Below are 15,869 nucleotides of genomic sequence, written 5' to 3' on the forward strand. Positions count from 1 at the left end.
CATTGGGCATATTGCAGCAAAGAAGAGGGAATTATAGCATGGATGTTGGTAACTGGAAGCCTGTACTTTATAAAATCTCTTTAGAGTCCTGTGCTATAAATCAAATTACATGTCACTTGGCTATGCAGGCAAGGAGAACACAGTAAGTCAGGCAGCTCCTTAAGATAACTCATTGCTTCCTTTTTTGGCTGTGAGCTTGCCAGCTTCCTTCAGAGTTAGGCCCATACCTGTGTGGAAAAACCCAGATGCCTCAGGCTTTCCTGCAAGCTGACTTCCACTGCCATTGTATCTCCTTCCCAAGTTTTCATTTGCTGTTCTGTATTTCTGTATTTCAGTATCTCACTTTTTTTTTTTTTTTTGGTCTGCAGGCTTGAAAAAGGGCATTTTGTTGAGCTTCTTGGACATGGTGGACTGTCATGTGCCTGCACTGTTCTTCATAGGGATGTCCAAGCCTCCTCTGGGGAGCTGCTACTGCACCAAAGGTAATTTGGTTGTTTAGTTTTTGAACTACTGTAATCTGTAGACCTCCATTGAACTTTGTGCTCTGCTATCGCCAGACCTTTAGGGAAGGAGTATTTCAATTACCGACTTTACAAGATCCAAAGTTTGGCACTGACACTGACACAGGTCCTATTTCTTGCTGTTTAATGTGTACTCATACAAGTCTGAAATCTGAATTCCCTTCTCTTCCCGTGCAATCAGGTAGAGCCAGCTTTGCCGCTGATTAAATGGAGCCAGGAGACAGACTGGCCTGCTCTCAGCGCCCAAACAGGTTTGTTCATTTAATACGGGATTTCTTTTCCCCGCTAATGAATGGCTTTCAACCGGGGGCATCGATAGTGCCCTCTCTTTATGGCTCTGTGGGAAACAGGACTTGCACATCATCCCTCCCTCCCTCTCTCTCGCCATGACGCCAACGGCTGCTCCCGGCGCTTGGTCCGGGCCGGCACTGGAGCGGGGCCACGGCCCTCGCCCTCTCCGCGCTGCCCCCTCGGGAGTGCCGGCGGGGCGAAGGTTGCCGGGGCCAGGAGCAAAGGAGCAGGGGCCGGGATCACCGGCGCGGTGCTGCGGCAGCGACCCGTCGCTCGCTCAGGGGGCGGCCGCGCTCCAGCTGTTGCCGCGCTCCGCCGCTCCCCCCGCGCGGGGCTCCCCCGCCCCCGCGGGCAGCGGGCCAATGAGCGCCGCGGCCGCCGCCCCGCTGGCCAATGAGGGGGCGGTGGTGGCGGCGGGGCGGGCGCTGCGGGCCGGCGGGGGGAGAGGCGGGCGCTGCGCTCGGCTGGGCTCGGCTCCGCTGGGCTCGGCTCCGCGGGGCTGCGCGGTCGCTCGCTGCTCCCTCCCTCCCTCCCTCGCTCGCTCCAGCCCGGTCGCGGCGTGCAGCCGCCCGCCCTCCCTTCTTCTCGTCCGGCGGAGCATCTCGCCTGCCTCCTCCTGCCCAGCCCCTGCGTCTCCGCGGCGGCGGGGCTCGAGCACTGCTGAGCGCCAGGCGCGGCGGCGGCACCACCACCACCATGGCGGTGGAGGAAGAGGGGCTGCGGGTCTTCCAGAGCGTCAGGATTAAAATCGGTGAGGGCGCGGGGCAGCGCGCAGGCAGCCCCCGCTGGAGGGAGCGTGGCGAGGCGGCGGCGCCGGACGCCCCTTGGTGCTGCCGTGCGCTCCTGTCCCGCCGGGGGAGCGCTGGGGGCGGCGGGGCGGGCGGTGCCCGCGGCGCCCGCGGCCAGGGGGGCTCCGCGGGGCCGTGCGGGGCGGGTGGTCAGCGCTGCGGTGCGGGCCGCGGCGACGGGCGGGCAGCGCCGTCCGTCCGGCTGGCACCCGCAGGAGTCCGGGAGGCGCAGGATATTAGGCGGATTTTGTGTTTGGTTGTTTTTTTTTTTTTTTTTGGTTGGGTTGTGTTTTCTTTTTTTTTTTATTTTTTTTTATTTTCGTTGCTAAGCTACGCGCTAAAAGTTTGAAGGCGGTCACCGAGTCTCAGCGCTGTGTGTCAGTGGCAAAGGTGGTGCGAAACCGGCCCAAAAGCGGCTGTGGGCAGGAGCGGATGCCTCGGCCCCTTCCCTCGGCGAGGGCACGGGCAGAGTCTGCTGCCGCTTCCTCACGGCTTCCTCCGACCCGCGCTGGGAGATTCGCTCCTCTCCTCTCCTTGATGTTGATCGAGTTCCAAACCACATTATTAGAAAGTAAGCGACAGATGTCAGCGAGCGGATTAAACTCTCCCTGGTCGAGTTCTGAGTGTGCCGGCTGGGAGGGAAATCCCTCGTTTCCGTAAGGCAATCAGTCAGTCCCCCGTGCAGAGGGAGCGGTTCTGCTCCCGGGATGGGGCGCGGGGGCTGCGAGCTCCAGGGGAAGAGGCGAAGTTCAGCGACAGGCTCGCAGCGGTGGGTACCGAGGGCTCGCGGCTTCCTAATGAAGATCTTGAGAAATCTCCCTTTGCAAGTCCGTGCGTTCGAAAGCAAATTTGCAGCCACCAGTTATCGTGTTAGATAAAACTAAAATGTGAGATTACATAGGAAATCTCATTATTGAATAGTGGCATTAGCATTTCAAAGAGACTATTGCTAGGATCGTTTCCTCGTTAATTGTCATCAATTAGTTTAGTGATAGCAGATTTTAAGAGGTAATTTTTAGTTCATATGATAAAATTCTATGTGTTCATTCTATGTCATTTTATACATGTGGAAAATAGATTCAGTATACAAAGTGTGGTCGGAGACTTGTTTTCTGGCTCTTCTCAAAGAGGGGAAGGGGAGAAAAAAAAGGTCCTTTCACAAGGGAGAAATCCAGACACATGCAGTGATGCTATTGCAAGTTGTTCCTACTGGTGATTTTTAGTAAAAACAGTAAGAACACATCTCGTGTATAGGATGATGACTCTTGGGTAGAGTGTTTTGGTTTGCTTAGTTGTTTGTTTTTTTTTCGAGAAGAAAACAGTGATGATTGAAGTCTTGAGAGTGTGGGAATTTCTTTGAATTGTGGAAGAGATCGAAGATAATAACAGCAGCAAAAATCTTGAGATTAATCTCTTTAAGTTGCAGACGAAAGTTAATCCTGCTGCTGACTTCAGTTGTCAGAGCCTCCATCAAAGCTAAGCGTTTGATTACGGTAGTACTGCAGCAAGTATCCCTGCTGCTTTTTAGCGTGGATAGCGAGTAGGAAGAACCGCGTGCGTCCGCGGCACAGCAGTGCTTCCCTTCTGCCTTGAGAGCCGAAGCTCTTTCCTGGATGAACTGCAGGATAATGCCCGACGCTTTCTGGATCGGCGCTGCGCCCAGGTGTTCCAGCGCCGTCCGGCAGGGGGCGGTGGTGAGCGCTTCCCGTCTGTCCGTGGGAAGTGTCCCGGGAACGGCCACGCGCCGGCTCCGGGGCTGGAACGCGAGTTTCTGGGATTCGGGTTCGAAAGTTAAACACGTTTTTGTAGCTGAATATCTCTTGTGAAATTTATCAGAAAAATAGGAAGAGGCAGGATTGCTCTGGTGGGTTGAGGGAGTATTTCTAATCTAACAGGCCTCATAAAGCAATTGTAATCTTTAAGAAATTGTATAAGGAGGCTTGCAGGCTCCCTGCAAAAAATCTTGTGAGTAGATCTGAGGGGAGATCACAGAATTGTTAGGGTTGGAAGGGATCTCTGGAGATCATCTAGCCCAACCTCCTAGGCAGGGTCACCTAGACCAGGTGACACGGGAAGGCATCCAGGTGGGTTTTGAATGTCTCCAGGGGACTCCACAACTTCCCTGGGCAACCTGTTCCAGTGCTCTGCCACACTCAACATAAAGAAGTTGTTTCTCATGTTCAGGTGGAACTTTGGTGTTTCAGTTGATGGCCATTGCTCCTTGGCCTGTTGCTGAACACAACCGAAAAGATGGTGCACGTTGGAGGGATGCTACTTTTGTTAGCTATTCCCAAGAGTAAATTTGTCTTTTAGCAGTTCCCATTCACTGAAATCTTGTAGATTTCTCTCTTTTCTAGCGACAGGAGTCTTTGAATCTTTTAATGGGTTAAGGGACAAGTTATTTGAGTACAATGGGATAAGTCATTTCCCATCTTGATTTGCTTTGATCTATCATGCTGTAGAAGTGGTCAGTTCTGTTCTTTGGAAGCTTGTTTCTTGGCCAAGCTCTGACTGATGTCTGACTACAAAATACTCTGTGCTTGATCTGATAAGGTGTTTCCTTCTCTGCAACACCTTTGCTGGCAAATTGTGAATGGGGACGCTGATACACAAGTGTGCCTCGTTATAAATCAGATGAAATGTAGGGTTGATGCCTTGAGGAATCAGTGCAAACACGGAGTGAGACACCCATGTTGGCATGCCTTCCCTGATGGGAGGCTTCTGGCTGTGCAAAGCATTGTAGCCTAGAGGTATTTGAATGCCCTAATGTAATGTATTACTGTGGCTGGCTTGTCCTGTATTTCCAAGAAGCTGCAGGTAAATGAAGGCATTTTCTACTGCTGGTGTAACTTGTTCTTTTGAGACTGATGGGTTGCATGGAATCAGCCATATTTAGCTACATGGATAATTATATAAATGCTTCCCTGTTCTGAGGAGTGTTGTTTCTAGTCATGCTTGGATTTGGCTTGAGCCATCTGTTTCATCTTTTGAAAATGTGAAGCATTGAGCTTCTTAGGAACCCATGTTTGCCTCGTTCAGTTGCACTGGCAGTGGTGAGCCACTTCCAAAAGATATCTCATTGAGATATTGAAGTTGCGGAGCAATGGTACAAACTCTGTCAGTGTGGGTAGCAGCGTTAAGAGGAATTGTTACTGTGTTACCTGCCTCTTGTCCAGTTTCTTTTGTGGTTACTGGAATTGAAAGAACTCAATGCCTGGCTACTTCTGTTCATGGCTGTTGCAAGGAAGTAATGTACAGTAGAAAGAAAAAAGTGGTACTTGTGCTAATGAATGTGCTGTTCAAATGTCTATTTGAAATTGATTTATTTTGGCTTCCCATAACTGTGCTTTTGTCTTTTTTTTTCCTTAATTGAAAATTATTTTTACCGGAATCCCTTATACATAAACAAAACAATGTGTCATGTAAGACTAAACAAACACTTCCTATAAGATTGCCACTTTGAGGAAGTGTGCAGTGCTGATATTTCCATGAGTCAGTGTTTCAAAACCTGAAAGGAAACAACATAAGGCTCTATGACTGATGATTGGCTGGAAAAACTACAAAGAGAGTCCTTCTGCTTGACAACATGACTTTTGTTGTAATGTTAATATTTAATAAATATGCTGTACTTAATTGCTACTTTTTTCTCCTTAAATGGCATCAACTATTAAACTTTCAGTTGAAGAAATAAAAACTCATATTCAGCATTACTGCTGTTGAAAGCTGTATGCTGGCTAGCAGAGAACCTTCTGGCAGATTTTACTTTGTGAAATTGTTTATACTTGAAAAATCTAAAGAAAGAGGTCATTTGTGAATTTTCACTTTAAAATATCAAGCTTTTCATGCCCCTGAAATCTAGTACTCATACTTAGGAGGATTAGGCTCTGCCCTAAAATAGTATTTTTTTTAGTGGTATTAGGGCTTGCTACAGAGCTTAAACAGTCCAATATTTTTGGAGTAATAGTTGGGACAGGAGGATACTGCACACTGAAAGGTTACCAGGGGCCATAATATAAAGAGGAGGACCATTTGCTCATAATTCTGTTGACCTCACAGATAATAACGGTCCATGTGTACACTGTGAGGACTTGTTGCAGTTTAAGACGTAAACTTCTAAACCTCCTTTTATCGTCTTTAGAAAGGCCAGGAATGGACCTTTTGACGTTACAAGGTATTGAGGTCTTAGTCTAAAATGTGGGAATTCCAGGAACATCGTCTGTCCTTAGCGTTGTGATCAGAACCACAAAGCAGTGAAATTTCTTGTATAAAAGTTGGCTACTACCATTCTCTAGGAACTGTAAAACCTTGTTTATGTCCAGTTGACAGGATGAGGATGGTTGGTCTGTAGATGTACCGTGTCTCTGCCTCTTATTTTTGCTGTGCCTTTTTTATTAATTCATGCAGAGCTATGTATTTTAAGACACTGTGAAAGCAACTGAACTTTTCTTTGTGAAACTGAGAGTCTTGGGTGAAGGCAGAGTATTTGCCTAAGTGCTAGTTTACTAATATTTAAGCAGGTCGATTGCCAAGAGCAGGTATTTACAGCCTTCCACCATTAAACTTGATACAAAATAAATGTTCAAGAGATGTCTCTCTGCATTTCTAAGGATAAGAAAAAACTATCTTCTGTCTGACAAACTTAATGTCTCCCTTAAGTCTAGTAATGCTAACGTTGTTCAGGGAAATTCATTTTGCTTTGAGAAGATGTCCCTTTTAATGTTGTCTCTTAGGATTTAGTGCCTTAAGTGGTTACTTGTAGAAGTAATTACGACTAAATATGTTCACTGTATAATACTGTAAAAGGATTTATCCCCATTTAAATGGGGCAAAAGGTTGTTGAGTAGATATTTTTAGAATGAGAGAATTGTTCTTAGGTACTTTTTTCTAAATCTATATATATATTAGAAAATTTTATTTAGGAAATGTAAAATGTTTCTTATAAAGATAACAGTATTTTTTTCCGGTGTTTCTAAGTTAGTGGAACAACAAATAAAGAAAGGAAGAAAAGTTATTTGTATCTCACCCTGAATATATTCAAGACTTCTCAAGATCATTTCTTCACATTAAAAAGTTAACAAGCTTAAACTGATGTTGTGTAGGTAAAATGAAGTGCAACTTATTTTCTTATTGATTGACTGCAATGCTATTTAAGGCTTGAGTCTCACAGGCTATGAAGGGTGCAGAATAGTTTAGGCAGATTTTTCACCGCTGGTTTAGTATTTCAAACTCTGCTAGGTTTGGTGGTGGTTGTGTTCTGACCAACTTGTGTTCAGTGTGCTGAATGGAAAGGATGTGGGACCAATGCTGTTTCTAGAGGAGGAGTGCTGTGGCTGTTTGTGGACTGTCAGGAGAAGCTGTGGCTGGAGCAAAAATGGAGACTAAAGCATGGTCTCTGCAAGTGAGAGAAGGAAATGGAGGAGCAGTAGAAAATGCTTCAGTGAATGTAGTTTTGAAAAAACAGAGGATGCTTGTATTCAGGACTGCCAGCCTGACACTGAATTATCCATAGCCTTACTTTCTTTTAATTAGAGGAGGATTCATATGTGAGTGGAAGCCAATGCGTTTTGGCTTTTAGAGTGTGTAGAGATAAATTCACAGGAGTGAGGCTGTTGAACAGATCTGCTCAGAGCCTCTGATGTCAGTATGCAAACTTCCTAGGTTTTTTTGTCCTCATTTGGAATTAGTATGTTTGAAAAAAGTGTTGTTTCATCTCTCTCATGAGAACTAAGTGTTTTCTTGTCTCTTCCTGGGGGTGATTATCTGTTGGTCAGAGTACCAAATGCTCTTACAAGAGGACATGATGCAAGTACTGGATATCCTATCTTCCCAGTTTTCCACTAAATGCTTTTGAAAACTTTTCATTACGTTGAATTACGCTTCAGACTGGTTGGTGTTTTTTGTGTGATTTTTTTTTTTCTTTTTTTAAAAGTTTATAATTTGTTGAAACCAAATTTCTATTCCTCAAATTACTGGGCTAGTTAGATGCCAGTATTATCTTATCTTCCTCTGTTCTTATGTCTCTGTACGGGCTGATGCTGTTCTTCTCTGTGCTTTGCACATTGCTTTGCAATTCTGTTCTCATAGCTGCAGTCAAAGGCATGACATCATGATATGCTAACCCAAATTAGTAGCTTGTTGCTGCTGAAAAGGCAGGTCTTGTCTTTCCCCCTTCCTCTCGTCTTGCTCTCAGCTATGAAATGCTCTTTGCACACCTGCTGTTGATTGATGCTTTTCTGCTTGCAGAGTAAAAGTCCAGTTCAATTTGCAAGGCAGGTCCAAAGAATGTTCTTTTTCCTGTCAGGTTTAATTTTTGTCCATTTTAGTGAGCTGAATCTGTGTGCTCAAGTGAATGTCAGAGCTGTCTCTGGACAAGTATCAGGAGCTTGACTGGGAGTATGCATGTGTGGAAATAGGATGGAGGGGACAGCAGGTGCATCCCCTGCTTTCATGTCTGTATTCTGGCAGTGTCATGAGACTGCTTGAATCTTTCTGTGCTCTTCAGTCCACTCCCCTTCCTTAGTACATGTTTTCTTGGTGGTGCTGTATTTGCTAGCTGCTGATACATACTGGCTTGGTCAGCTGCTCTGGAGAACAAATGTTAAAACTCCAGCGAGACCAGCAAGAGGATAATATGACAAGCTGATATAGATATATCTCTGACCTTCTACCTGAGAACTACTTGAATCTCATACTCAGTTCATGAGCCTTAGCTGCTTATGAAAGTTTAGGTGTTTTAGTTGGTATTAACGATTAATACTCACACATGCTGCCCCACTTCTCCATCCCACACTTACCTTGCAAAGCCTGAGGCACCTAATATTATGATGTTTCTGCTTAAACAGAACTCCCCCTCCCCTTTCTTTACATCACAGCAAGATTTCTACTTATGCAGATATGCTGTCAAACACTGTTATCATATGAAGCCGTTTATTGCACTGTTGCTCCCATGTAAAGAAGATCTTCTCATGTGAACAGTGAAGAGTGTTGTCTACAGCAAGACTAGAAAATACAATTAAAAAACCCATCAAAAATACCTTTAATAATATACATCAGGTTAAAATTCTTAGATTGGATCAGTGCTATAGACTGCAAATGACCTTCAGGTGCTGCCTCTGTCCTTTCTCAGTCACTGCTCTCCATTACAGGAGTGTAAATTGTGAATAGTTCTGTTGAAACCAATAGTTGTGCTTCTGTGAGAGTCGAATTAGGTCTGTGAGTACCTCCTATAGCAATTTTTTTCTTGGAGGGGGTGGGAAAGGATGAGGCAAAATCCACTTTGAGTTGTTAAGGAGTACTTAGTACCTCTCGTGTTGTGACAATTCACTCTGGAAATGGATGTTTTTCTGCAATGAATCTTAGTTACCCCTTGTGAGAGAAAGAAGCCTAGAATAAAGACTATAGTCTTTGCTGCATACTGTAAAAGATGTAAATATCAGACAATTGTATTGCTTTTAATGATCAGACCAACAAATATTCAGCCAAATATGTCAAAGAAAAATTAATATTTGTGTGTGCCAGTTAACTCTTAATGCTTCTGGGGAGCAAGTCACCTAAGGCATATATTAATAGTTAAAACATGCACTGGTATGTCTTAATGCTGTGCTTTTGAACCTTCTGGTACCAGAGGTTTATATATTTTGTGGTTACACCAAGGAAAAACTCAAGCTTGGAGTTAATGACAGGTTGTATTTTATTAAACTGAAAAGCTAGTCGTAGACTTACATGTTCTTACCTTCTGATTTTAACATTTGCTAAACCTTATGAAGTGTCTGTTCTTTAGCAGTGTCTGATTTCTTCAGCATAGTGGATTGGTGACTGAATTTAAGATCCAAATAAAAGCTTTGTTTTAGAGTAAAGCGAAAACAAATCTAACTTCCTTCCTCTCCCATCTTAACCTCTACCAAGGGGAAAGCAACTTCCCTGAAACTTCACATGTTGTTTTCCTCCTATAGAAGACTTTCTGGGTGAAAGTTTTGCAAAATGAGATGTGAAGCTTCAAAACTATGAAGAACTGGAATATTTTTCCCCTGTTTGCCTTTCTCAGATTTTAATGGATCATTGCCAAGTGTAAAACACTTTAAATATTCAGTGGAAAGTTTGAGGTATTCGAGGGGTTTTTCTCCCTCTTCCGTCTGAAAGGGAGAAAAATGTAGTGTATCTATTTTTGAGGTCTGTTGAGGAAAGAACACAAACATTGAAGACTATAGCCAGGTCTGACTTGCCTGACTTCTGAGGTTGGTTGAGAGTTCTTCTGTTCAATTTTCATTCCAGACATCTGAAGTCTTATCTTACTTTTTTTTTTTATTTGGCTAGAGAGACTTGTGCATTTGCTTGTTATTACCTCTCAGGGAGCACTGTGGCAAAACAAAGGTCCCTTCATTAGCCCAACAACTGAATGTTACTGTTCCCTGTCTGCTGGGGTGTGTAACTGGGACTGCATCGCCATTGACTGAAACAGATTAGTATGATGAGATGGTAAGAGGGAGAGTATTTCACTTATCTGTGAATGACTGGTAGGTTTGGACAGGTAGCATTTGAGGCAATGTTTAGTTTGGATAAATATTAATGCAGTTTTGTATGATGGTGGTAGGTGGACAAACAATAGATGAAGTGTCTCAGTTCTGTCACACGCGACTAATTAATGAAAAGTCTTGAAGTTGGGAAGAACACCTATTTCTGTGATAATGGGAGGAGGGGGAATTATTAACACAGATCTGTGTTCCATAAGATGCATTCTTAAGCTTTTTTTTCATCTTTTACAGTGACTTTGGGAGGAAATATCCTTGTCTGTTTGTTGCTAAACTTGTTACTCAGAGGTTTCAAAATCTATTTAGAAGAAGTTTATATTGAAAGGCTTGAGTTTGTGTTTCAGAAAAGGAAGATGAAATGTTGGAGACATATTATACAGGGAGCAGAAGGGTATTTGAACTTGTGAAGGAATTTTGTTTGCAGGATTTTTAACCTGGAGTGGTTAATTTTTTAATTTATACCTGTAGGAACAATGTTTTCGAGTGACTGATAACTAGCAATTTACAAATTTAAATTCCATTCAGTTCCAATTGTACAGAAGGCATGTAATATAAATCAAGTTTACTGGTTTTTATTTTCCTTGCTTTCAAGTTTCATTCAGCTTTAATATTCCAAGTAATGGAAAATTGACAACTTGAAATAGTTTAATTACAATTGTGCTTCTGTTATGGCTGTTTTTACAGAGTTCTTATATTTATAAAAAACAGCTCAAAAAAACAGATGCACCGATGGCTGAGTTTTAAACTCCTTAAAAATAGGAGAGAGGGGAAGAAGTTTATTTTTATTACTGTTTCCAATTTAATCTAAAAATACTTCTATTTACAAATTGTTTACAGCTACTTACTTTTGTTAAGAACTCTAGAAGAAAACAGTTAGTGGTAGCTTTTTACAAGGCTTTAGTTGATTCTTGCTTGTATTTCCCAGCTGGTGTTAGAGTACATCTGGAATCTATGAAATTCCTTTCTTTGTTCCTCATTTCCTGTTTCATTCACTACAGTGCAAGGTTCTGAAAGCTGTTTCTCTTAGTATCTTCTAAGATGTGCATTTTGAAACATTTAGTGAGTTCTTAAAAGAGGTTATATGTGCTTAACAATGAAGTTGAACTATATCATTAAACTTCTCAGATACTTTGTTTTCATATTTCAGTGAAAAATAGTTTCATTGATTTTTCTGGCTGACATTCAGCTTGTAGAATTGTAGGAAGGAGGGTGGTAGAAATAGAAGAAAAATCTAGTAGATAATATAAAAGCTGCCTTTCTTAGTCTCCCTCTCTCTCCCCCCTCCCCCTGCCCAGAAACAATCACCAGTTTGTAATGGAAAATTAGATCTATTTTGCAGGAGACACAGGGTGTGACATCCTACAGTTGCTTTTAGATTCTGGTTTGAGAAGCTAGTGACTGCTGCAGAACACATGAACACAATCTTGGAAAACTGAGCTCTGACAGTGTGACACAATGCGAGAGTTGTGTGTGTCTAACACGAAAACAATCCTTCCTCTCCAAACCAACAGTGTTTAGGTTAGATTTACTGCTTGGGTTTGCTTTGATGCAGATAGCTTATAGTGACTAAAAAAGAGGATATACAATTGTCTAATGGAATTGCTTTTATTTTTTCAAGAGGTAGTTTTGTCCTCTCTGAAAAAAATTATGCTTTTATGAATATTTATGTATCTGAGTGGCTGGCCCAAGTTTTCCAGAACAAATGGAGGTTCGTCATAGTTCAGTGATTGACTCTTCTGTTGTTGTCATTTGCCAGCTGTGGGTGCTGTTTCTGAGATTGTAGCTTTCTGTCTACATGCTGTCTGTAGACATGAAAGATCTTTAGTGGTATGGTACATGTTCAAAAACTTCTTCATAAAACACCTGTTCTTAAGGCGAGACTTGCATTGGATGCATTTTTTTTCTCTTTATATAAATACACTGTTTTCCCTTCCATTTTTTGAATCGTGGAGTATCTGTGAAATGGCAGCATTTGCTCTCAGGGAGAACTTAATATTGGGGAATATTTATCTTATTTTTAGCTGCTTCTTTCAAAAAGTTTTAGCAGAGAGAAGCAAGGAATGCTAGCACTGTGAGATCTGTCGCTCCTCTATAGATCAGATTTTCAGATCTGATGACTCCAGTTCCTTCTCTTATTTTGAGTTCCTTTTTTTTGATGTCTTTAACAGAAACTGTATAAATGATTACATTAAAAGGGCTGTACATATGGGTAGTTGCACATTATATTTATTTTACGTATTATAAGGGAATGAAAGGAAGTGCTACTTGTTTCCCACAAGCTATGCAAAAATAGTGACAGAACTGTGAAACTCCAGCAGTTGTCTGAAATCTGCCTTTCAGTAGGTCACGTGAATACAGAACTTTTTTTTAAGGTTCTCACATCTTCAGCATTTGTGTAAAAGTAACAGTACTGCTCAGTGTGGCTGAGAATTGGGTAAAAGCAAAGCTATTTGTAGGTGATTATTGTTACTTTAAGACTGTATTTTGCCCTACTTCAGGGATGCAGTAAAGGTACTAGGAAACTTACACCTTCTCTGCTCAAGTCAGAGGAGCTGTGCTCCTGTAAGTTTTGTGCCCTTGTAGTGGCTGTCAGTAAAATCCTCATCTTCATCTTTGCAAGTTTTCAGTAGCCTAGACCAAGTCTAGTTCTAAGAGACTTCCTTCAGACCATATTTTCCTGCAGCACTGGTTCATTAATGTATTAGTTTAGTTCCTCAGATGATGAGAAGTTGCATTTTGCTTCCAGGAATATAATGTTCAAGTTCTGAGTTTGGTGTAAAGTATTCCTTGGTAGATAAGCAGGTCAGCTGTTTCTGCAAACATTCTCTGGTTGATTCCTCTTCGTAAACTTCGAGTTGCATTTATAGTGTAGATATTTGATGTTTGGGACCTTGGTTGACATTGCATAATATTTAGATTTGAAGTTCAGATACCTGAAGAACCACATTTATGCTCTGTTAGCATTTCTTGCCCTAAATGTAAGATAGGAGCTGACCAACACCACTCTCATTACTGTAAATATTTGTCTACCATGTGTTTGTAGATTGTTCCACATAATTGATTTTGCTGCACACTGAGGGCCAGCAGCTCTTGGATGATTCTGCTTGACCAGTGGGAACACCAGAGTTCCCCCTAGCAGTGTACAATACTTGGAGAGGAGCTCCAGGTAGGTGCTGCAGAATAGGCTTAGATGAGTAGTGCTTCAGAGATAATGGAGAAAGTAGGTTGTGGTTGGTGGTCATAAATCCACCCCTTACTAAAACCAGGAGAACTGTTAATGCCTTTTCCCTCTCATACTGATGAATAGAGCCAACCTCTGTGCTCTGTGGGGTGGTGCCTGCAGAGGACTTGAGGAAATCGGTGTTGCATGTTAGAGTTGGAAGGAACTAGATTTCAAGATCGTGTAAGTGCCTCTCCTTACTCCCCTGTGACTTTTTATTTTTTAGGCCTACTAAGCAAATTTGCTTGAGAGAGAGGTAAAAATAAAGCTAATTTTTATTCAGACCAGTACTCCTGACTGTCTTTTTTTGAATGGTGATTCTGTGATTTTTGACAGGGAATGAAAAGTGCCTAGGGGCATTTGGAATGTGGCAACAGAGCAAAATAACTTAAGTGAAGCTCTAATAGGCTGATAATTTGTGTGTTTTGACACCTGCTTCTGTGACAGCGTTCCAGAAAGTTGTGAGTTTGAAAGCAAAAAAAAAAAAAAAGTTATCTGAATTACTTTAAAATCAGCTCCAATATTAAATGTAACCAATCTCTGTAACAGTCTAGTGGAAAATGTTATGATTATTGGTTTTCTGATAACACCTACAAATTTTTGCTATGTTGATGCCCTTCTTCTGTTAATGGGAGTTCATAATCTAGCACTATGGGTAACTTGTACTGCATGCTTTTGAATATGGACTTTGCTTTCTTGTGCAAAGTGAATTTCTGGAATTTAAAGTGTAGTTTTCACCTATTCGCATGAAATCTTTCTTGAGTTTAGTTGTGCCATGTCAAACTCCGTGGTTTTGTTTGTTTTTTGTGTGGTGACTGATTTAGGCTATAACCAGAAGTACCAGATGCTTGTAAGGTGGGGTCCCTACTTCAGCAGTACCATGCACACTGCACTGGGAAACATGAGCAAATACTGTAGTTAACAGACCATGCACAGTGGCAGAATGAAATGGGGTCAGGCACAAATATCTTATCCAGGAAGGGCTTAGAACCAAATAAGAGCTTACATGTCTGTGAATTAGTGCCAGGCTGCAGGTATGCCAAAACTCCTCTTGCCCTGCATGGGGTTAACTCAGTGCTTCGGAATGTGACCTGAAAAACCCACAACTTGGGAGGTGACTTGGCTGGAAGAAATACTGGGTATGGGGCTAGGTCCGATCCCTTGTTGCTCTCCAGAACTTCACAATGTGGGATGGGGCCAGGAGCTTCCACCTACTTCTTCAGAGTATGGAGTCAGTCACAAGGCAGGAATTTGGTTCCCTTTGTGCTTCTGGAGGAGGCAGTGCTTTTGTTGTATTTTAGGTAAAACATATGGTAGTTTTTGGTGTCATGATGAAGTGCTAGCTAATATATTTTGCAATGTATGTATCTTCTAGGGTATCAGCCTGCGGGACATAATATTGGGATATTTGTCTTCGGGTAGGTTGGGTTTGGACAGAAGCAAAAGCACAATGGAGCACTTTGGTCTAGTGCAGGTGTTGTGTGCATGTATTTGATATTTCTTTTGCCATTTTCTTGGACCTGGATGCATGCTTCCCCTCCCCCCCACTGGATAATCTCACCCCTAAGTTAGAATTTGTATGGTGAATGAGACTGGACATGGCAGGAAGAAGAGTATCTTATGGGAATGCATCTAGAAAATCTCATATGGGGTCCATGCAGTGGGAGGAGGAGAACCAGTCTGTGTTGACCAGTAGCCTCTCACAAGGTGTTTGTTGCTTTTATGTCCTTTGTGGTACGCCTGAAACCAGCTGTGCTGGAGTGCTGAGCCTTCATAACTGGAGGAGGAGCAGGATGTGGAGAGGATGAGCTGTGGCCCAACCAGTATGTGTTCTTTTTTTTTTTTTTTTTTTCTTTGCATTGCTTTCTGTTTGTTGAATGATATTTTTCTTTGGAGAACGTGAGATTAGCTCTAAAATAGGCCACCATAGGATGAAGATGATGACAATATAAAGCTTCAAAACATGATTTTAAGCCAATAGGTTAGCTTTATTTTAATCAGGATTTTATTTTTTTTTAACAATCATGGAAGTAAAATTTTTGAACCAAAATAGCTTAGTATCGAGAGGATGCTTAAGTATTTCTTTTGAAGAATGGAGTGCTTACTCAGTTGTTGACGAGGACTAACGTGAATTCTGTTGTAGGGCTGTGATTGAGAGCTTTTGAGGGGGAAATGGAAGGAGGCTGAGGTTTCTGTAAATTAAAACTAACTCAAAAGGTGCTGCTATAAGTCTTCTGTGGTATAAGTGATGCCTCTAAAGGGTCTTTAGTTATGCCCAGCCTTCAGAATCATGTCAGCACTTATGGCTTAGCCTTAGACAGTGTAATTATATTGTTGTTGGTTTTGTACTGTCATAATAATCCATATTGGATGGTTCAGCCCCAAACCTTCAAAACACTAGAAAGTAAGTTTGACCTGGCCCACTTAGTTCATTTTACAATCTTCTCAGGTATTTTAATTTTTCAGTTCATTAATTGCCTAATTAACCTTAATGATAAATGAATTTGTATGCTAATTATTT

The 15,869-nt window shown here is 42.3% G+C and overlaps 1 protein-coding gene across 3 annotated transcripts in view; it reads left to right on the forward strand.

Annotated features, from left to right (window-relative positions):
- Window positions 1–423: 423 nt before the first annotated feature.
- The window catches only part of RASA3 (RAS p21 protein activator 3), a 129,707-nt gene continuing 114,261 nt past the window's right edge, over window positions 424–15,869 (forward strand). The window contains exon 1 of one of the 3 annotated variants that reach the window (XM_039384520.1): window positions 424–482. In XM_039384520.1, coding sequence (XP_039240454.1) covers window positions 443–482 — 40 coding nt within the window. In that variant the 5' untranslated portion in view covers window positions 424–442. Of the gene's footprint in view, window positions 483–1,320; window positions 1,564–2,107; window positions 2,172–15,869 lie in introns of those variants that run through there. The other 2 variants (XM_027743495.2, XM_039384525.1) reach the window with 2 other exon arrangements.

Source organism: Pipra filicauda, unplaced genomic scaffold (genome assembly GCF_003945595.2).
Source record: "Pipra filicauda isolate LSUMZ 115617 unplaced genomic scaffold, ASM394559v2 scaffold115_size4368891_pilon, whole genome shotgun sequence".
NCBI classification, from domain to species: domain Eukaryota; kingdom Metazoa; phylum Chordata; class Aves; order Passeriformes; family Pipridae; genus Pipra; species Pipra filicauda.